Below are 21,915 nucleotides of genomic sequence, written 5' to 3' on the forward strand. Positions count from 1 at the left end.
GGAATAACTTTCTTTCATTTTCATTGTTTTTACTTGCTGTCAAATCTCAGAAAGTTTTAGGAGATTTTAGCAATAAATACTATCTTGGCATATATTATTGTGTTTAATTTCTTACTAAGTTAAATGGGAGAGAATACACAACTGTTTGAGATAGTTTTCCTTCATAGCCATCAAAAAATGATGTTTTAGTGTACTAACATCTTTTAAATTGGATAACACATAGTGATCACAGAGTTATTTTCTTTCTTAGAACTAGGAAGAAGGCATATATAATAAAATGAGAGAATCAGCCATGCTTAAGTAGTCTTCATCTCTCTACTTTACTTATTCATAAGTGTATGACAAATGCCACCATTGGAAATATTACCATAAAACTGAATATAATTGGTAAGGTAATACAGAAGGACATGTCATATATCCATGTTTACATCTGAGTATGGGTTATTGGTTTTTGACAGAATTATAATAGAATAAAATATGTTTTAATATGAAAACTAAATCAAAACTAATATACAATGGTTCAGAAGCATTTTATGATTTAGCACTGTCTTAGGGGCTTCCTTATCAAAAGAATTTACACAATCTGGGGTCAGTTGATAGTGTCTGGAGTTTGTATGCTGACCAGAGTGTGGAATGGGGGATTATTTACATTTCCAGAGTGAGTGTACAGTAATGTTAAATATTTTATTTGTCTCTATAATGAACGGGTCTAGGTTTCAGATTCTAAATGTGAAACTATTGAAATGCTACACTCATCACATCAGCTTGGAATGCTGGAGACATGCCTCACTGTACCTATGTTTTAAATACTTACCAAATATAGCCTTAGTTATGTTTGCTGTTTACAAATCGTATAACTTATTTACGTGAGACTTCCAGGAGAACGTTTTCCTTGGGGCACATGTCTTTGTGTGGTTGATCTGTTCGTTTCCTTTTGGATGCAACAGAGATGCTGTGTACCTCCGACCTCACGGTCAGTGAAGGACCGCCCTGAAAGTCTTCCTCACAGGCTCGGGTGAACTCCACCTGGACATTCTGTTCTCACCATGTGGCCAAGAAACCAAGCACGGAAAGTCGGACTCCAGCTTCTTGGTATGCAGCGGTGTCTGAGGCTTCCGCTCGCAGGATTGGGTTTTGATTTGTGGCAGCTGGTAGTCCACGCACAGTGGGAGGAGGGGCAGCAGCCTGAGCCCAGTCAGCCTGGCCAGCTATGGTCCGCCTTTCCAAGCCTCCAGTGAGCCTCAGCTGTAGTTAAGGGCAATCAATCACCAGGGGTTAGTCTTTTCTGTTCGCCTCCTTTACCCCAAGCTGTTCCCATACAGTTGTCTAGTGCTGAAGTGAACACCCATGTTCTAACAGCATTCACAACAGCATTCACAACAGGGACAGTCAATAGGTCTTTAAATTATTTTATTTAAAATAGAATGGGAGCCTGGGCGATTGCTCTGTTGGGTAAAACGTTGCCATGTAAGCATGGGGAACTGAGCTCCAGCACCAATATTTTTATAATCTCAGTACTGGTGAAGCAGAACTAGGTGGATATCTGGGGTGCACCAGCCAGCCAGCCTAGCCCAGGCTAGCCTAATTGGTAACCCTCAGGTCTAAGTGGGAGACCTTGTCTCATTAAACAAAGAGGGTAGTTCCTGAGGGCTGACCTTTGACCTCCGCATACAGGTACCTACACGTGCACACGCACCCCTCCCACACAGGTACGTGTGCACTCACAAACACGCGCACAAATATTTTTTATAAAATTGAAAATCCCACCCTGTGAATTAACCAGATGATTTACAAAAACGATCACTTTATTTCACGGGCGTGGGCGTTTTGCTCTCATGTATGTCTGAACACCACGTTGGTGCCTAGTGCCTGCAAAGGGCGGAAGAGGGGCGAGGAATTGCCTGCAGTGGAGTTACAAGGCTCGTGAGCGATGGGAGTCACCTTCCCGACCCCTGAGAGAGCTTCAAACGATCTTAACTGCTGAGCCATCTTTTCAGACCCGAACCGAATGATTTTAATCTGGTGCCCTTTAGAGGTAAAAATCACGGAAGGAAGGAACATTGTTCCTCAGGGTACGGCAAGCCTGTTGCACGGTCTAGAGGAGGAGGTCAGGGCTGGAAGAAGCTATGGGTGTTGCCCATAGCTGAGCTAGAACAGTGCCAGGGCTGGCCTTTCTCTCTCACGGCTCACCACTCCTTGTATTGCATAGGACATCAGTAACAGCCTCATGCAAGCCAACTCCGGTTTCCTCGTCCGTGACAGAACCAGACAGACACACCATGAGAAGCAGCAGGGACTTTCAGGGACAGCTCAGAAACGTAACCGTTTTTTTTTTTCCATTTATTTTTTAAAATGCAAATTACACTAGTAAGTCAAAAAAATCACTCTGTTAAAAATACATTCAGAATTAACAAATGCAGGGAGGGGAAAAGAAAAGACAGATCAGGATTGTTAACTCTTGCTTTCAGAATATTAGGTTTATAACAAAAGCTCAGCCTAGAAAAATAGCATTCTTCACCAGATTTTGAGGAGGGTACAGCTGTTCATCTTTGATGTTTCCCAGATAGAACCACACTACTGTGCTCACTAAAAAGGCCCGGTGGTGATGATATGAAGCTTGGTGGAGAGTCGGCTGCAACTTAAAAAAAAAAGAAACACGGCGGCTCGTTTTACTCCCTCCCTACACATGTACTACAAGGTGAAACCCCATCACAGAAGCAATGCAATGAAACCTCATTTTAATAGTCACATTAGAATAGTTTCCGGCATGTATAATATTTATATTTTAGGAATAAAAGGACAGTACATTGGTGACTAGTTCCCCTCCAACATTAAACATGCATATCACTATAAAAAACACCAGATGAGGTTTCGCTGACGGATGTTTGCAACTGTTCATTTTATACATGTAGGTACAAGCCACTGGGAAAACTCAAGTGTGAGTGCTGCAATCTTTTTGTGCATGTGGTTTCTACTCCAGTGGTCGTTTTCGGTTCCTTCATAGGTTTTAAATAGGGATATGGTGATTTATTACAAATGTCTATGCCAAGACAGCAACTGGCCTGTCTTATGGAGACCTGAATGGGTTAAGATGCAAAAAGGGTTAACCCAATAAACAAAACTGGAAGTACGAAAAGAAAAAGAGTTGGTCTATGCCAGTGTCTAACTTCTCAGTCTGAATTTCACCGTGTGTCAAGATGATGTGTTAAAGGAAACTTGATTTTAGCATCTCAAGTGGATCCAAGAAAAAACATGACTCATCTGTGTTACTGATAAGCTTGAGCTAATTATATTTTTCACTAATGAAAACCAAACAATGCTTGAAAATATAGAACTAAATTTCCTAGGAGTTCAGAATACCCCATAAACACACTGACCTACTATTGTCCCCAAAGGCATCTCATTGCCAACTACTTCAACAGCACAGGTTTGTTTGTTTTTTTTTTTTCTGCCACAATAATACAGGAGGATTGGAATACACTCTAACACACAACAGATCCCCCCAAATACCACAAAGATATCTCAAAGTTTTCACTAAGTAACTATTGCCCCCCCACCCCAAAAATAATCTTGTACGCTGAAGTTAGAAAAAAAAAAGTTCACCTACATTGGGTCTTAGATTTGAATTAGATATAAAAGAGTAAACATAGCTAATACATAGTCAGTTGGCCTCTGTCATAGAAATCCACAGCTGTTTCCTGTGTTAGGAAATGCCGTTTGTAGGTACCTAGAAAAGCACGTAGAGTGCAAGAAATAAAACCAACCAGTTAAGCCATTTCTGCTTTCAGTAGAGTAATGAGTTTAGGAGATTAATACATTTCACTTCATTCCACCCCTACTACATCAGAAGACCACGGTTCAGAGACATGATGATGACAGTTATTGTTGCTGTTGGTTCCTATCTCTGCGGCCATCACGAGGCTCAGTGGTAAAACATCATTTTCTTACACAGACACACAGGAGCTGCTGAGCGGTTCAGTCTTGTTCCTCGACAAGAGACAGAGTCAAAATTGTTTGTAATTAATAGCAGTGTGTTAGCCTAAAGGAAGTGACTGGAGGGCGTCTGCACTGGGAGTCTTGGGCACACAACGTAGGTGGGTTAAGGCAAGTATGTACGGTATAGCCTTTAGGGCAAACGACCTGCCATTTTGCATTTGGTACTAAGTCATCACAGCATGTTCTGTCTGTCAGTTTTTGCAATTACGTTGCCTAAGCAGCTGTGGTGCTATCAAGATGTATGGTCTGGACTGCAGAAAACAGGGTTCCAAACTAGTGTGCCTGGGTTAACTTGGAACCTCCCAGAGCCAACTGGCTGGGCTGCGGAGGAGTAAGTAACGGCCTGTAGAGGACACCCATGTGTCTCCTTTCCCACCTTCAAAGGCCGGGAAGAAGGGAGCCTGCATTAAGGAAATCCAGGGTGGGCGTGCCCTGCGTGTTTATCAGTTTCAGTCAGAAAGAGGAGGTCCAGTGGAATTGATGTGTGCCTGATAGTGACAGTGGCGTGTGTGTGTGTGTGTGTGTGTGTGTGTGTGTTTTCACACACGTGTCTATGTAGAAATTTCCTGTTTGGTCTGATAATATGTATACGTATTTAAATGCATTTGCTTCTCACTCTTCATGAAAAAGCAGGAGGCCACTGCACAATTCATTTGAGAAGTCCATGGGTTGGAAGACAGAAGTCATCCGTGTTATTTTGACCTAAGAGAGAGAAAAGGTGCTGTTAGTCAAGAGAGAATGCTAGGTGCCTGTTGCCCCTCACCGTTCTCTGAGCATAAGAGCAAACAGGAAAAAGAAAAAAAAAAAAACATTGGGGGAAGAGGAATCTCAAACTGGGCTTTAAAAGCGTTTTTGCCTCCCTTTAATCACTCAGTGCCCTGTCACCCACAGGGGCCATTTATGATCATTCATAGGACAGATGAAATGAGCACGCACTGCCGCCAGCTGCAGAAATGATGCAGTGTTTTTGCACGATGTCTAGTACAACACAGGATATTTGTATCAGGAAGGGGCATCATCGTGTCTATATGTGCCAACGCACACAGAAACAAAACAAAACCAACCAATTACTTTGTTAGAAAGTTAATGAGATGACATGAGAATTTCTGATCTCTCTCAATTTACTTTATATATACATATGTGGCAAACTGTGGGCAGAGAGAGAAAAAGAACCTTCCTTTTATGTGGTTACATATCTGAAGAATTATAAACTAAGAACACACACACACATAACTGAACTACCAATAAAGAGGACAGTATATTCATTGGCTGTGGCTGTGGTGGCCCTGCTGGCAGTGAATTCATTACTTTGTGGAGGAGCCAGGTTACAGATCTGTTGGATGTGGTAGAAACCCCATAGCTAAAACTGCACATTGCTTTTTAGCATTTACTTTCTTTCAAAAGAACAGCTTTTATTTCCAGTGGCTATATAATATTGCTAGGATGCTTGAACTGGCCCATGTTATTAAATTACTCTTACTACTCTTACTTTACAAGACATATTTATGGTGAGTTGACAGGAAAAGGTATACTCCAAATGACAAAGACAGAGAAGGTGCTCAGGGCTGTGCCTCTCAACAGGGATGAGGCTTGTAGGTGAATCAGGTTTGATTTTTCACAGGATCCCACTAGGCAGAGGCTTTCAAAGGATGGATTTGGAGGGTTGCAGAGCTGTAAAGCTCCTCACTCAACACTGAACAGTGTAAGATCAAAAGGAGATAAGGGAGATAGGGATAGGGAGGGGCATGTATGGAAATGTGACAGCCAAAATAGCTGTGTAGTCAAGTAAAATGAAACCAGGGAAGGCAATGTCAGGCTGGTCTCACAGTTCATTTAAGAAACTGAAGAGAACATCAGGCAAGGGTCAGGAAAAAGAAATGATGCTCTCAGTTGCATCCCTAACAAGCTGGGTGAGGTTTGTTTTCCTGTCTCATGATTCTGTTTCCTAAACAAAATCACAGAGTTTTGTGATCTTAAGTTTTTTTTTTTTTTTTTTTTTTTTATGGGATGTTTTATGGAAGAGGTGAAGGCAGATTTTTGATTAATAATTTTTCATGTACCTTAAGTATCACTAACATCCTAGGTGCTACTCTTCTCAAATGTTAGTGTTTCATGAGCAATGATGGACAAAACAAAATCTGATTATGCTTATTTGGTGTGTAAAGGTTTCTGTTTAAGAAAATTAAGGAAAGTTTTGTTCTTAGGGAATTTAATTCTTAACCAAGATATCTTTTAAAAATTCTTGTCTAAAGATGAACATTAGGATTATAAATGCTTAGCTGGAAACAATATGTGTGATTACAATATACTCATTCAAAGGAAAAAAAAACATAAGGATTGGGAAAAATGTGTCATCTTTGGAGAACACAAAACTGAAGTTTTGTTGGAAAAAAGTGGCCAAGGGAAGCTCCTAGAGTATTTATGCTCTATTGAGTAGGTCTTAGTCTCTTCCAGCATTGTGTGTTCCTAGAACTGTATAACATCACTTGCTTATAGCTAAGGCACAAAGGTTATTATGAGTGGAAGACAGGGTCTTTCAAGAAAACACTGTGCCCAGGTCAACATACTCTTGTAAGGCTTGGTGAGGAACTCAGGGAATCCTTGATAACTTTTGGAAAGGAAAGTGAAAATATGAGTAAAGACTTTAGAGATATTAATTTGGCAGTCATCTGTAAGATGGGATAAATGTTCTGAAATAATGAAACTAGAAAACTCAGTGGTTGATCATGGATGCTTGAAAAAGGCAGTGATTTTGAACGTAAAGGAAGGATGTGTGACTCACTGTTTATAGAGGCAATGCTTTGAATGGCATGTAGTTTTGCTTAATTCTTGAATAGATAGAATCTTTTATTTTTTATTATGAGTGATGCTATTCAAACACTTGCAGAAAACTACAAGGGGCACATAGCAAAAGGCAAACACAATGCATACATCATTCTCTTTTAAAAGAGAAAGTAATGAGAAGTGTCTAAAGATTAATCTGTTTGGAGTAGAAATACCCCAAAACTCCATTCATTATCCTGCATGCTGGAGGTATGGAGAGGTAAATGATTTAATGGTGGAGGACAATGACAACAAACACAGATCTTCAGAGAGAAGCTCACATTTTAAAATGAATTGAAAGCTTACTTTCTATTTTGATCTTCTCTTGCAATTCAGCATATCACTTGATGCTGAGATATAGAATTTTTGCTATCAGTTGTTATCCAAGGGAATTTGCCTAAACACAGATATAAAAATCAGGCTCTGATTGCTTGTCTGTGCTCTTGAGTGCTACAGTTAAGGGTCTGATCAGTTTCAGTTCTAATGGTTTTGTTTCATTTTGACTTTCACCTTGATAAAGTATGGCTCAGAGTTTGAGTTTTGTTTTTTTGGGTTTTTTTTTTTTTTGAATATGTATCTATCACTAGGGTGAACTAGCATTTATCATTTAAGTGAACACTCAAGACTATTATGAAGGGCTGAAAACAATGATATGACTACGACTAGCATCAACTAGGACTATCCTGGGGCAGCCAGAGAGTAAGCTTTATATAGTTGCATATAACTACCTAAACTGTTAGAGAATATTTTCAAAATATAGACATTTAAAGTAACTCAAAGAGTTGTTATATACTGGAGGCTTTTGAGCCATGTCGATGATACTTACATAAGACTAAATAAAACTTTAAAGATTGGCTTTTTGATAAGTCATTTTTTTTAAACCACAAGAAATGCTTTTAGAATCACCCTAGTCAAAACAATATTAATAGTAGAAAATAGAAATACACAGCCAAGGGAAAATTGCATGCATTTTTTTTGGTGCCATGATATATTTACCTGACTACCTTTTCATACCCCCAGAAAAATACCTTCCAGGTCAAGTACTTACATGTACATTGGTTGTAGTTGTAAGTGAGATGTCTTCTGAGGTCCTTGATATCCATAAGAGTCAAAGCCACCTATGAAATCAACTGAAAAGGGACAATATCACTTGTTAGTTAACTTTACAGAAGTAGTAGAAATGAATGAGCAACGTCCCCACAAAGTACTAATATAAACTTTCAAATAATCAAATAAACTAAAACTGACTAATGAGGAAAGAGGAGAAAAAATAGTTTCTTCAAGGTCGTGATTTTCCTTCTTCAACTGTGAGATTCAGTTATGGCTTTACAATAGTCTCTATACTTCACAGAAGAGATTAGGTACCTTTCTCAAGCAACAAAGACCTAATTGGATGAATAAAACTTCTCTTGCACATCAAAGATGGCATATGGCATTTTGGTTAATATCGGAACTTCTTTGAATGCAATCCAATTGTCCTAATATAAAAACAATCATCAATTCCATGTATTGTCCACAGTTGTAACACTACTACTAATATTATCTATTCTTATGATAAGTCCAGTCCAGAGTACTGTGGTTGTATCATGCAAATTAATTCAACCTTGCTACGCTTGCCATCTGACCGTGTGGCTTATTAATCTAAAGCAATAAGAAGTTAGGTGTGGAACCAAGTTTAACCAATCACTCAAATGCATTGTATACTAAGATAGTGAAGTGAAAGACCCAGTAAGATACAACAAGAATTACCATGGCAGATGTGTTTTTTTTTTTTTTTTTTTAAATGGCTCAATCATATTGCATATTTCACAGGTCCTTACAAAGTAACACTGGTTCTCTTCCCATCCCATGGTTTGGATCTTTGTCCATCATTTCCTCTCAAACATGGGTAGAGGCTCTGTGGCATATGTGAGTCTTGCAGCAAGCATGCTATGTTATTTCAAAAATAGCTCATCAAGAGTCATTTATTTTTCTGCTTTTCTTCTGGCGCCATCTCTGTGGATACAGCCATCGTACTGTGAGGATGCCCAGGCTAATCCAGGCAGAGAAAGTAAGGAGTACCCACACATTTAACCCATTGTCCAGCTGAGGTTCGCTCCCATAGCTGATGTCTACTTCTGGACATGTGGAAGAATATGCCTCTCTCTGATTACAGATCCCAGCTATTGAGTCAACGCAATCTTAGAGTGTTCCTAGCTCAGTTGGTCCCTCATTCCTGTCTGATTTGTGAACCTTCAGTAACTTTTTTTTTCTCTCTCTGAGAAAGGGTTTCTCTGTGCAGTCCTGGATATCCTGGAACTGCTCTGTAGACCAGGCTAGCTTTGAACTCAGAGATACCCCTGCCTCTGCTGGAATTACAGCATAACAATTGCTTACTTAGTGACACTAAGATTTGGCAAAACAAACAAGCAAGCAAATAGTAACAACAACAAAACTGGGGATTAAAGTAGAATTCTGAAAACAAAACAAAACAACAACAACTATGCTTTGCCCTTTCTTGTTTTCAGATACACATATTGAGACTGTGGCAAAAACTACAAAAGGCCTACAATAAAGATTAAAAGAAAGACAAGGAAATAGCGACTAAATTAGGAGTCACTCAGAGACCTTCATTTTTTGTTTGTTTGTTTTTCCAGTTAGTTTATTCTAATGTGTTTCTTTGTCTTCTTTGGTTTTTTTGCTAATAGCCTAGAGTGGTGCAGATCGCAAGTCCAGCAAAGTGCGAGGTACCATTAAGTCCACTTGGTCTATGCAATTGAGAAATCTTCCTTTCACAAAGGATATTATTCTGTAGTGTGATATTCGGCTCACAGCAAAACGTAGCAGAAGATGCAGGACTTTTATAATATGACTTCTGTCATATTCACAGACATACCTTCTCCAATATTAATGTTCCCCATCAGAGCTGTACATTAGTCATAATTGATTAGCCTGCATTGCTACCTCACTCTCACCAGGAGTTAATAGTTTTCTCTAGGGTTCACTCTTGGTCTTGCACAGTATACAGGTTTTGACAAATACATATGGCATGTGTCTACCAGCATGGTATCAAAAATAGTCCCATTGTGTAAAAATGTCCCTCTGCTCCATTTAATGTCCTTCTTTCCTAGTTCCTGTGGCAACTTATCTTTTTGTATCTCAATAATTTCACCGTTTTACAAACTAGCATAAAATTGGAAATGATATCATATATCATTTAACACTTTCTTTAAAATTTTGTGTGTGTGTGTGAGAGAGAGAGAGAAAGATAGAGAGAGAGAGAGAAGGAGAGAGAGAGAATCTGGAGGATCTGTGATCCACTGTGCACACACAGAGGTCAGAGGATAGCTTTACAGAGTCGGTTCTCTCCTTCCACCTTCTCTGAGTTCCAAGCATTGGGCTCTTGTCACCAGGCTCATGCAACAGTGCTCTACACATTGTGCTGTCTTAGCCCTCCTCCTGTAGTACTTTCTGGTTGACTTCTTTCACCTCAAGTTTCTTCTTTGTGTCTTTTGGTTGTGTGCACGTACAGGTCTACCTGTTTGTACAGGTGCACAAGTACATATGTGCACGTGTGTGTATATAAATTTGGAGCTTTCCTTGGTTCATTTTCCACATTGTCTTTTGAGATAGTCTCTGAGTTTTGCCTGAGGCTTGCTGACTCAGCTGTGCTGGCCAGCATTGAACCCTAGGGATCTGTCTGTGATTCCCCCCCCCCCCATACTGAGAAAGAAGTGTGTGCTGACACATATGTTTTCTCCTCCTCCAGCTCCCCAGCTGTCTACATAGGAGATGGGGTGCAGGCTCAGGGCTTTATGCTCTCTGGGAACATACTTCACTGACTGAGCTGTCTTATCAGACCCACTATCATGGTTTTAGTAACATGGCAGTGGATTTCATTTCAGTATTTGGAAACCCTCTCCAGTTTTATTTGAAGCAGTTTCCCTTCTCTCATTAGGAGTGGAATGATGAAACTTAAGAGACTGAGATGTTAGAAGGAGAAGGACTCCAATGTTACTTTTTATACTCTCCAAATTACAAATTCTAAATTTGAGACAACTTAAGCATAATAGAGGAGTGACGGAATAAAGTGCCTTCATTTTCTAAATTGCCTTTATTTCTGTATTAGTTAATATAGACAATATCAGGATGATCAATAACTGACAACCATATTTAAAGTTTGTGCTTTGAGAAATTCTTGTTCAAGAAGGGGACTCGGGGTCTGAATTCCCAAATTACACATGTGGACTCTTGCCAACAAGGATACATCCCAAAGAATTAGTTTTCTCAGCTGCATTAACAGAGGTAGACATCATAGATCTGAGGTTTCCTTCCAGTAGAATGTTTTCCTCCACAGTGTTAGAGAATGGAATATGCTAGAGTAGCTCAAGACCAAGATAGAAGTAAATAGTAAATTCTCCACTGAAATTAAGATCCAGCTTTTTAAGATTGTTGCTGTTTTGAGATACATTGTTTTCAAGGCTTGGAGATGGAGGACAATAAAAAGCTACATGGTAAACATGCCCCTGACATTTTGGAATGAACAAAAGGATAGATACCCAAGGAAAACAAGATAAAATTTTAAGTCCAAAAGACAGAAGTAGGTCTGATAACAGATTACCCCTTAAGCAGGGGCAATTTGACCTCAAGACACAGGGAAAGGTAGGAGGGAATGAAGGTGTGACCAGAGATTGTGGTGTGGGGGCAGTCTGAGTAGCCTAGCTTGGTCTTTGTTATGTATGATTCAGTATCTTATGGGTGTGTGTGTGTATGTGTGTGTGTGTGTGTGTGTGTGTGTGTGTGTGTGTGTGTGTGTGTTGGGGAGGGCGCTTAGATAGAGTTGGTTTATAAAAATGCTGTTAGGAAAGATCCCTAGCTCTAAAGCTGCAAAGGTATTAATACAGTTCTTCTGAAGATTGTGATCTTGAAGGTACACATGGAGGCATGGCAGTGATTCCAAACTTAGTTGACCTATGAGAAAGGAAGAGGCTATTATATAACTAATATGGACATTTATCATTTCACACAAATGAAGCAAACTTAAACCAGAAGTGAAGGGTGTGTTTTATATTGTTTATTGTTTGAAATAAGTGCTGAAGGCCAACAGTCTAGGAAGTTGTATGCGGTCAGTTTCTGGCTATGTTCGATCCTGTTAAGTGTTTTGTTTAGATGAAGCTGGTCAGTGGTGGTACATGCCTTTAGGCAGAGGCAGGCAGATCTCTGAGTTCGGGGCCAGCTTGGTCTACATAGTGAGTTCCAGGACAGCCAGGGCTACACAGAGAAACCCTGTCTCAAAAAACAAAACAACAACAAAAAAAGTGTTTAGATGATTCTCTACATGATTTTAGGAGGAACAAGACTAAGCTAGATCTAGTGGACCACATGCACAGTTAGGATTATGGTTGTCAGTGATTCAGGTAAATCTGTTTATTCTTTAAACCACGTGTGGTGTCTTTGGGATGCCATCTATAAAGAGAGCAGAAGTTTTACAACACCCATTCAATTAATTTTAAAAACTTGAATTACTTGGGGATTAGCTTAACATTAAAAGAGCCAGTGGAACAGAGAGTTTGCTGTGATAGTCTGTCTCTTAGAAATGTCAGAAGTGTTAAGTTGTAAAGCCTCACCAATAAGGCTGCCTGTGCACAACCTGAACTAGCACACCACCAATAGATATACTAACATGGAAGAGCCAAAGCTCACAAGGCCTCCACCCTAGACAAAGAACTCCAGGCAACCAAGGAATGCTGAGATTGGGAGAAATGGTCTTCTCCAGGGAAGAGTACACTAATGGTTACTCAATACCAAATGGTCAACCATTTGTATTGGCTGAAAAAAGTATGTACACTGTAACATTAACTGACTGTAACATATCATTGTAATGTATACTGTAGCCTATAAAGGTCTGAGCAGGTTGTATTTTTGAATTTAGGAATTTATCTGTCATCTATATCTATCCATCTATCTATCTATCTATCTATCTATCTATCTATCTATCTATCTATCTATCTATCTATCTATCTATCTATGTATCTATCTGTCTATCCATCTGTCTGTCTAATCTATCATTTATCTATATATCTATATTGGTAATAAATGAAAAGGATGCCATGAATTTGAAAGAGAATAAGCGGATGGGCTGGATGAGAGAATTTGGAGGAAGTAAAGTGGGATGAATGATGTGATTATACTATTATAATCTCAAAAATAAAAAAGTTGAAAAAATTAGACTAATGTAGAAAAATAACTTTAATGGCACATTGGGCTATTTTAAATGTCTTTTATATAATTATTTAAGTGACCAAGGTAATGTCATCTTGTCCTCATCTTAGCCTGATCTATTTTGTGTCTGCTTAGACATATTTCAGCCTTTAGTTCCTCAAACAGTGACATCCACCTTAGCAACACATTCATGGCCCAAATGCACAACCAAGAATATATACTAAAGTAACAAATGGTTCTCCTGATCTATACCTGACAATGATGTCATTGTGGCTTTTGCCTTTATAAGTGCTGCAACTCTGAGCTTTAGTATGAATAGACTTCCTGTAGCACTGACTCTTGGAGGCTGGCTTTAGATAAAGGACTCTAACTTTATATGTGCTGTGGCCTGTAACCTCCTCACCTGGACTCTTAACAATTATATTGAACAAATAGCATATAGAGGCTAAATCATAACTAGCCTGAATGGTGGGGTTATGGAATATCTAACCCATCCTTTTCATTCAATTGTGACAGCAGCTAAATGTTTGTGTCATAATTTATTCCTGCATTTTTTTAAAAAAAGGAAAACATCATTTTTTATCAACAAGAACACGCCACAATTCTGGAAAGGAAAAGTAAAACAAATTCTTGACAATTGCAAGATGTTGAATGCTCAGACCTTCTCAGTTTTTATCATTTATCTTTACAATATTACTGTCAGGTGAGCAGTAATAGTTATCTTTAAAAATAAAGCCAGGTTTTTGTTTGAGGCAGCAAACAGCTGAGGATGGAGCTAGACACTAGGCGTTTTGTTTTCTTCCTACATGTTCTGAAACCTGATGACTGTTCCTCATTCATTCTTATCTGGTGAATCCCTGTAAGGTTTCCAAATGTGGTCACAGGTATCAAATCACATTTTGAATTAAAACTAAAACCATAAGCCTTTTGTTTCCCTTCTACATTATTTATCAAACAAAATTTTTGGGTTTTTTGAGTTACATCCTAGTTGTAGATGCTTCTATTATTATTCATTTTCCAGTACTTTTACTCTGTTCTTTCTAGAAAACTCACTTTTGTCTCCCTCCCATAATAATCTAAGCAGATTCTGGTGTCAACTGACATGGAAACACGTGGCTTGTATTTACCAGTGAGTTATTAATGCAGTGCTATCATTTTCTGTAGTATATACAAGGTGATGGGGCAACAGAGTTCAAGGTTTGTGTCCTGTGCTTTGTCTCTGATTCACTTTTGCAGGGCAGCAAAAGAGCATCTAAGCAGCACCTTCTGATGGTTGTCCAAGTTGTCCGTATTATCAGCAGTGTCTTCTGTAATTCTGATTACAGTGAGGGTTTTCTTCCTTCCTTCCTTCCTTCTTTCCCTTCTTCTTCGTGTTTTTTGAAACAGGGTTTCTCCGTGTAGCCCTGGCTGCCCTGGAACTCACTCAATAGATCAGGCTGGCCTTGAACTCACAGAGATCACCTGCCTCTGCCCCACAAGAGCCGGCATTAAAGGCATGGGCCAACACCACTGAGTTATAGTAAGGGTTTTCAAAGTGATATGAGATGTTTTCTTTATAGCAACTCAGCATCTTGTCTATGTTATATCCATCCATAGCACTAAAGTGTGAAAGGCTAACAGAAGAATTACTGAGGCCAGAAGCAAAGCTAGGGGTGTGAGGAGGGGAAGATGTCACTGGATACAAGAGAAGTTGATGAAGAGGTAAGAAATGCAGGCTGTAGTACGTGAATAGGAGGGACATCTGGTGACTGGTAACATGGTAGTGTCCCACAAGTCCAAAGCAAATGGCAGTAGGAAGCTAGCGGTTGGCTTCCTTTAGGAAATACTGTATTTAAGTTAAATGGGAAACAGCCAAATGTCAGGTATAGGAAAAGGAGATGCATCTATCATTGCAAAGCAAGAGATTGGAGAGACGGATTTCTGTTTCCTTATTCTTTTTTTTTTATTTTTAATTATACTTTATTTACTTCGTAGTCCTTAGTCTTCTTTGCTTTGTTGTAACTGTGGCCACTGGATATATTATGACTCTACTTGTTTCTTTGTGATTGTCTCCACCACTGTAACGTAAGCTTTATGAGATTTACTGTCCTGTGCTGCTTTTTTTTTTTTTTTTTTTTTTTTGTTGCAGTAGCTTAAAAACACACGAAAGTATTCAACTTGTGGAAGACACTCAGTTCATCTTTACTGGATAGATTGTATATACTTTAGGCTACAAAGGAAAAATTAGGCAATTGATCAGTGCATGAAAAATGATAGCAACATTTCATATCTGACTGAGTGCTTTTATCTTTTCCTCCATAAGGCTTTGAACAATAATAAAGGAACATCATTTAGGTACAAACAAAATAAACTTTTTTGAATTCTAACAGGAAGAGGCTGCCACTTCACCTTCTTCGGCTAAGACACACGGGAGAGAAAGGATGCTGAGACATGAAAGGATGCTGGGACATGAAAGGATGCTGGGACATGTTTTAGTGTTAGCATGGCAAGGGTGAGTGGATCATTTGCTTCCGGATGCTACCCCAGTGTTTCATATACTGATGATTTGTGGCAACAGCATTAATTAATTAATTGTTTTTTATTATTGCAATTTATTCCTTTGTATTCCAGCTGCAGCCTTCCTCACTCTTCCCCTCCCAATCTTACCTCCCTCTTCTCCTCCCATGTTCCTTCTCATATAATAGGGGAGGTCCTCCTCCCCTTCCATCTGACCCTAGTCTATCAGTCTCATCAGGACTAGCTGCATTTTCTTTCTCTGTGGCCTGGTACAGCTGAGCTCCCCACAGGGGGAGGTGATCAAAGAGCCAGCCACTGAGATCATGTCAGAGAGAGTCCCTGCTCCGCTTACTAGGGAACCCACTTGGATACTGAGCTGCCATGGGCTACATCTGTGCAGGGGTTATCTCCATGCATGGTCCTTGGTTGGAGTATTGGTCTTTGCAAAGACCCTTGTGCCCAGATTTTTTTTGGTTCTGTTGGTCGTCTTGTGGAGCTCCTGTCTCCTTCAGGTCTTTCTATCTCCCCCTGTTTTCATAAGATGCCCTGTACTCTGCCTAAAGTTTGGTTATGATTCTCAGCATCTGCTTCCATACCCTGCTGGGTAGAATCTTTCAGAATCCCTCTTGTCCTGTTCCCTGTTTCCTCTTGCTTCCAGTTATACTACTCCTATATAAAAAATATGTGCAAATATACAACAAGGACATTTGCTCAACCATGCTAGTAGCAGCTTTATTCGCAATAGCCAGAACCTGGAAACAACCCACATGTCCCTCAACAGAGGAGTGGATACAGAAAGTGTGTTACAGTCACACAATGGAATACTACTCAGCAATTAAAAACAAGGAAATCATGAAATTTGCAGGCAAATTGTGGGAACTAGAAAAGATCATCCTGAGTGAGGTATCCCAGAAGCAGAAAGACACACCATGCTACATACTCACGTATAAGTGGATATTAGTCATATAACATAGGATACACATACTAAAATCTATACTCCTAAAGAAGCTAAACAAGGAGTACCCTAGGGAATTTGCTCAGTCCTCACACAGAAAAACATTACTCTTACTGAATGACCCCAGACCCTAAGGTGAGGCACAAAACTGGACAGAAGGTGCCAAAATAAATGTTGTATGTGTCTAACCTTGAGCATTGGATGGATTTGTGTTTGGTTCTTGGAAAACACTCTTTCAATGGATTTGTTAAGACAAAAGTATGTAAAAACTACACATAATTATTACATGTAATCCAATGAGTGTGAATATTTGCACATTTATGAATGCCTCACCACAGCAGAGAGGCAGGCACAGCTATCCTCTCTAGAGACCTTCCAGGAATATGAGTTTAATTTCAAGTTCTGTGGTGCTTTCTTATAGCCTTAGTTTCCTTATCTTCAATGAGTGTGTGTTTGTCTATACTGACCTATGGGGATAGAGGGAGATGCAATTATTTTAAATTAGAAAAGTACCATATCAATTTAGCAACCACGATTTAATAACATTAATAATAGCAGAATTGAAAAATTATCCAGGAAGAGAAAACTGCTTCTTGAATAAATACTCTTTGCTAATTTCTATTCCCTGTAGTGAGCCTCCCTTTTCTTTAAATTAAATCATGACTATTTAGTCCAGCAAACTAAACTGCCTTTTTAAACACATGTTGGAAGTGAGGTATTATAACATAAAATTGTCCCTCTGTTATTAACGACAAATCCACTAATCAACACATTCTTTTCTGAAGACAGAACTGGAGAGAACCATGAAGGGAAATCTAAAAAGAAAGATTGCTGAAAGTGAAGCCTAAATATTTAGGAGAACACATTGAAAGGCATTAAAGAATGTGTGTGGGCCTCTGAAAACAGAGCGTCTACCCATTATCTCTGCAGGTATGAATTTCAAGGGAACTTCCATGCAGGTGCACAAAAGGAATTTACAACACAATTAACCACAGGCCAAACTGAGAACGGCCTTTCTCCCCCTCAAGTCTTACTTGGCGGTAGCAATTCAAACTGATTGTATGAACTGGAGCTGTTCCATCTGGGCAAAAGTCCCTGAATGGATTTTGAATGTTTGCTCTCTCTCTCTCTCTCTCTCTCTCTCTCTCTCTCTCTCTCTCTCTCTGTTTCTTTGTCTCTCTCTCTCTGTGTTTCTCTGTCTCTCTCTCTGTCTGTCTCTTTCTCTCTTCCCCTCTTCCTCTGTCCCTTCCTTTCTCCATCCCTCCTCCCCCTTTCTCTCTCACTCTTTTAAATTCTGATTAGAGAAATACAGTCCCTATAGGAACACATGATCTTGTTGCCCGGAAGGCCACTAAAGTGTTGTGCTAAGGAAGAGCTTCCAGCCAGCAAAGCACACACTGAACGGAATGAGACTCATTAACTGACTCACACAGATGCTTCCCTTCCTAACTTTGTTCATCAAGTGTATTTTCTCAGGGTCTTGGAATTTTATTTTTCATATCGTTTTTCTAGTTGCATCAGAAACAGATTTTCAAAGTTGTAAACCATTGTTACATGCTAATAAATGAAAATGAAAAGCAAGAATAACAGCACTATCATAATAAATAAAATGGGTGTTCAGCTAGAAGTTGTCTGAATAACCACTTGAAGCTTTTATTTCTAAATATCTAATTAGAATCACATGCAACTTGCATACGCTGAACTGTTTTTATTCCCTTCATCTATTTCTGCTGATTCTCAGGAAGAAAAGTACCGTGGATAACATCTTAAGAAGTTCTCATGGTTTTCTGCTGAGACCACAAGCTCGGTGCTGGGATCTTCAGGCGAATAATGGCACCACTTGAAATGTCCCAGGGAAGCTGAGGGCTAGCCTGAGGCAGGTACTTTGGAAGGCAAGGTCCGAGCGGAGTGTGTGGTTATCTAAGTATGACACCTCTAAGCAATTCATATTTATTTTGCAGTTTAATTTCTTTCTTTGATTTTTTTTTAAAAGAATAGCTGTATAGCTAAATCTTCTTTTGGAGACCTTCATACATGAGAACTGACTTCAGATCATTTCCATCCCTCCTTCCCAACCAACACCTCCCACAGAACCCCCGCCCCCAAATTCATGGTCTGTTCTTTTAAAACTCTTATTGCTACAGACACACACACACACACACACACACACACACACACACACACACATTGTTGGGATTTCCCAAATGCAGATTTCCTGTTATATACAGAAGACTGTCTCATAGCAGACCTCCTGTGTCTATGGCTCTCATGATCTTTCCACCCCTCTTCTGCAATGCTCCCTGAGCCTATGGCATGGGGGTTGTGTTGTAATGTATAGCTGGGGTTGGTTACCCTACAATTTTCTGCATTTAGAATAGTTGTGGCTTTCTGTAATTGTTCACATGTGCAGCAAAAAGTAGCTTCTTTGACGAAGGATGACAGCTACACGTATCTTTGGGCATACAAATAAATATTCAGAATGCAGTTAAGGATTAAGCTGGTTTAGGAAAGTGGCATTCTTCCAGGAGGTCCTCTAGGATCTACAACCTTACCATACATGTGCAGTTGCTAGGTTACAGTACAAAACATGAATTCCCTCCTATTAAGTAGGCTTTGAATCAACATAGATGGCTCTTACTGTCCCCAAGATTAAGTACTATTGACACCTTTGGGGATATCTAAAAGATTTTAGCTTTGAAGGATTGAGAGTATCAGGTATCTATCCTGTGTGATACGTTAAATTTAAAAACACACAGTGGATGGGTGTTGGATCCCATCTTTATTTTTAAAAGTAAAATACATATACAAGGTGAATAGTTGGGATGAAGCTTTAAACACACATTTCCTGATGAACTTAGAACGATTCAGGCCAGTTAATGGATGTAGGAAAGGCTCAAAGAAGCAAACCTGTAGCTGAATTTACTGGTGTTTTATATGGAATGATATCAATGAGGATGTCATCAGCAGAAGCATCAGGGTGTAGAGGCGGGTCTATGGAACTCTTTAATGCCTCTTTGATTAAAGCTGTGGTTTTATGATGAGTAACAAAGAGCTTGTGTGACACACTGCAGCAAAATTTATTAAAAAGCAACTGTAGAGGGAAGAGTCTTTGTGTTTTGAATAATTTTGGAAATCACATTGTTCCTTATCAAGAAGGACTAGGGGTGTCTATTCCTAGAGACCATCCTATTTTACTAATGGCCTGTGATTCTGTGGCAAGGGAATAGGAAAAAGTGGGCAAGAACAGAGACCGTGAGGGCCAAGCATCTTGGATTGTGTAGGAGGTCAAAGGGTGTAGGATGGAACGCTCTTACCTGTCCTTTTCAGATTTGGGCAGGGCTTCAAGGATAGAGTAGGACAGGGAGGAGGACCAAAGAGTCAACACTTGACAGCATTGACTTCGTTGTGTTTGAATACTCGCTTTAGAGAGCCTGGAAAGTGACACACCACTGTCAGAAGGGAGAAACGCTGTTTTGTAGCAGCTGGCCATCAGCCAGGTGTGCTGAGTCCACATTCCCAGACAGGGCTAGCAACTCTCCTTTATGACGGAAGAGCGCCGTCGGTTAGACCTGGAGCACTGTCAATGCTCAGGCATGGATGTTGCTAATCCAAGCCTGAGGAAAGCGAAGGTGAGGACTGGCATCCAGCATGCTTGGAAGAGCAACGCTGCCCTTGCCCTCCCTGGAGGCAGAGGGTGAGAAGGAAGGTGAAAAGCCATCTGGGCAGCAAAGCTCCAGAGCGAGAGGGAGGGAACTTTTTTCCAGGACAGAGACAGGAGAGGCAGGAGAAAGAGAAGAGGCTCAGAAAGGTGGCCTCAGTGACCACCTTTGACCCTCAATGATGAAGGTGCTCTCAGTACAGCCTGCTGAGTGAAAGAAATGGAGCAGTGAGGGAGAGGTGGGGGTTCATGAGGCGCCTGGGTAAGAGAAAGCGAGGAAACCAAGGTGTCAGGAAATGATGAGTTCTGTATTTTTCGCTACTTTCTGTGAATGTGGAGAAGCACACAGGCTACGACGACGTGACTGACCCAACGTCATGGGCTTGGTTGCCATTCGGATTGACTGGATCCCTGAGACTTTGTTTCGTTCACCCTTGTTAGAATTGCTTTCAATTATATATGACATGCCTTTTAGAAAGGAATTGAAGGGAGTAGTTATTGCAAATAACAGACGAGTTAGTTAGACATGATTTGGCATATCTTCTCAGCTGACACCCAGGATATATTTAGAACGCACAACCCGCTTAAGTGCAGCAGTTTTAATTAGGATGGTGGGCGCATTAATGCATGTATATTTAGAGAAATAAAATGTAAATATGCATGCTATAATCACCCATTAGAGAAATATTCCTTGCCCTGTGCCTCGTAATGTTTGTGTAATTATATTATCTTGCGAGGTCTAGCAAGGAAAATCACAGAACTCCTGAGCCTACACTGATCATCTTATTAGGATAGCCGTTGCAGTTTCAGGAAGCAGATCAGCCAGGGTTACCCCAACATTCTTACTGATGTGTGGGCACACTGAAAGTAGTTTAGCTATTCCAGGCTAATTGAAAACATGCAAAATTATTGACATATGTATTATGGTAGAGCTTTGGCCAACGTAGACCTGAAACTTAGCTAATGTTTAAAACTTAGCTCTGTTAAAAAGACAGGCCTTTTTAAAAAGTTCAGTTGTATTCAATTGTATGTTCCTGTGGTTTATCTTTCTAATTTCAGCTAGAGTATCACTTCCACAGGGACGTGGAATGTTCCTTCCAATGTTCCTGTCTTCTAAAGTACATGAGATTCCCTTGGAATATATGCCATGGTACTTCAGCTTTCCTTGTCTGAGTACTCCCCATGTCTTAGTATCATTTTCCTTTCTCCTGGGAATTGTACACTGGACTGTAGGCATCATGAAGGTAGAGTTGGTGTCTTTTTTTTTTTCTTCATCCCTGGCATCTTGCACAGACTGGCGGTTTAATCTGGAGTACTGTCGTGAAATGATGAGGAAATTGTGCCTAGAACCAGGGATGCCAGTTCCCTTGATTATTCTACTTCTAGCAAGACAACTCCAGTGTCTTTTTCCTTTACTGTAAAGTTAGGGAACTAAATTATGGGATTACTAATAGTTCTATGATTCTGCATAATTCCATATTTCTGTGATTGATTTGCACACCAATGGTAGCAATGGAAACATTAAAGGAGTAAATCTATAATTTAGTTATTTCTAGCTGTATATTACTATGCACTGATGTTATTAAACAAATTTATTGGAAGAAGAGCTCATCTTGACCTCTCTCTTTCACACACACACACACACACACACACATATACACACACACTCTCTCTCTCTGTCTCTCTTTCTCTCCACATTCAAGGACATAAGCAAACATGGGTTGAAAGTACTAGAAAAAAAAGATAATATCTACCCTGAACATGTGAAGACATTTCTTTGAAATCA

General features: G+C 39.8%; 1 protein-coding gene across 2 annotated transcripts in view; it reads right to left on the reverse strand.

Moving 5' to 3' along the window:
• Nucleotides 1-2,335: 2,335 nt before the first annotated feature.
• The window catches only part of Nkain2 (sodium/potassium transporting ATPase interacting 2), a 1,156,795-nt gene continuing 1,137,215 nt past the window's right edge, over nt 2,336-21,915 (reverse strand). The window contains exons 6-7 of one of the 2 annotated variants that reach the window (XM_055599337.1): nt 7,868-7,949; nt 2,336-4,698 (exon numbers count right to left, since the gene is read on the reverse strand). In XM_055599337.1, the coding sequence (XP_055455312.1) occupies nt 4,689-4,698; nt 7,868-7,949 (92 nt within the window). In that variant the 3' untranslated portion in view covers nt 2,336-4,688. Of the gene's footprint in view, nt 4,699-7,168; nt 7,217-7,867; nt 7,950-21,915 lie in introns of those variants that run through there. The other variant, XM_055599336.1, reaches the window with a different exon arrangement.

The sequence above is a fragment of the Psammomys obesus genome, unplaced genomic scaffold (genome assembly GCF_907164565.1).
Source record: "Psammomys obesus unplaced genomic scaffold, mPsaObe1.curated_primary_1811, whole genome shotgun sequence".
Taxonomy (NCBI): domain Eukaryota; kingdom Metazoa; phylum Chordata; class Mammalia; order Rodentia; family Muridae; genus Psammomys; species Psammomys obesus.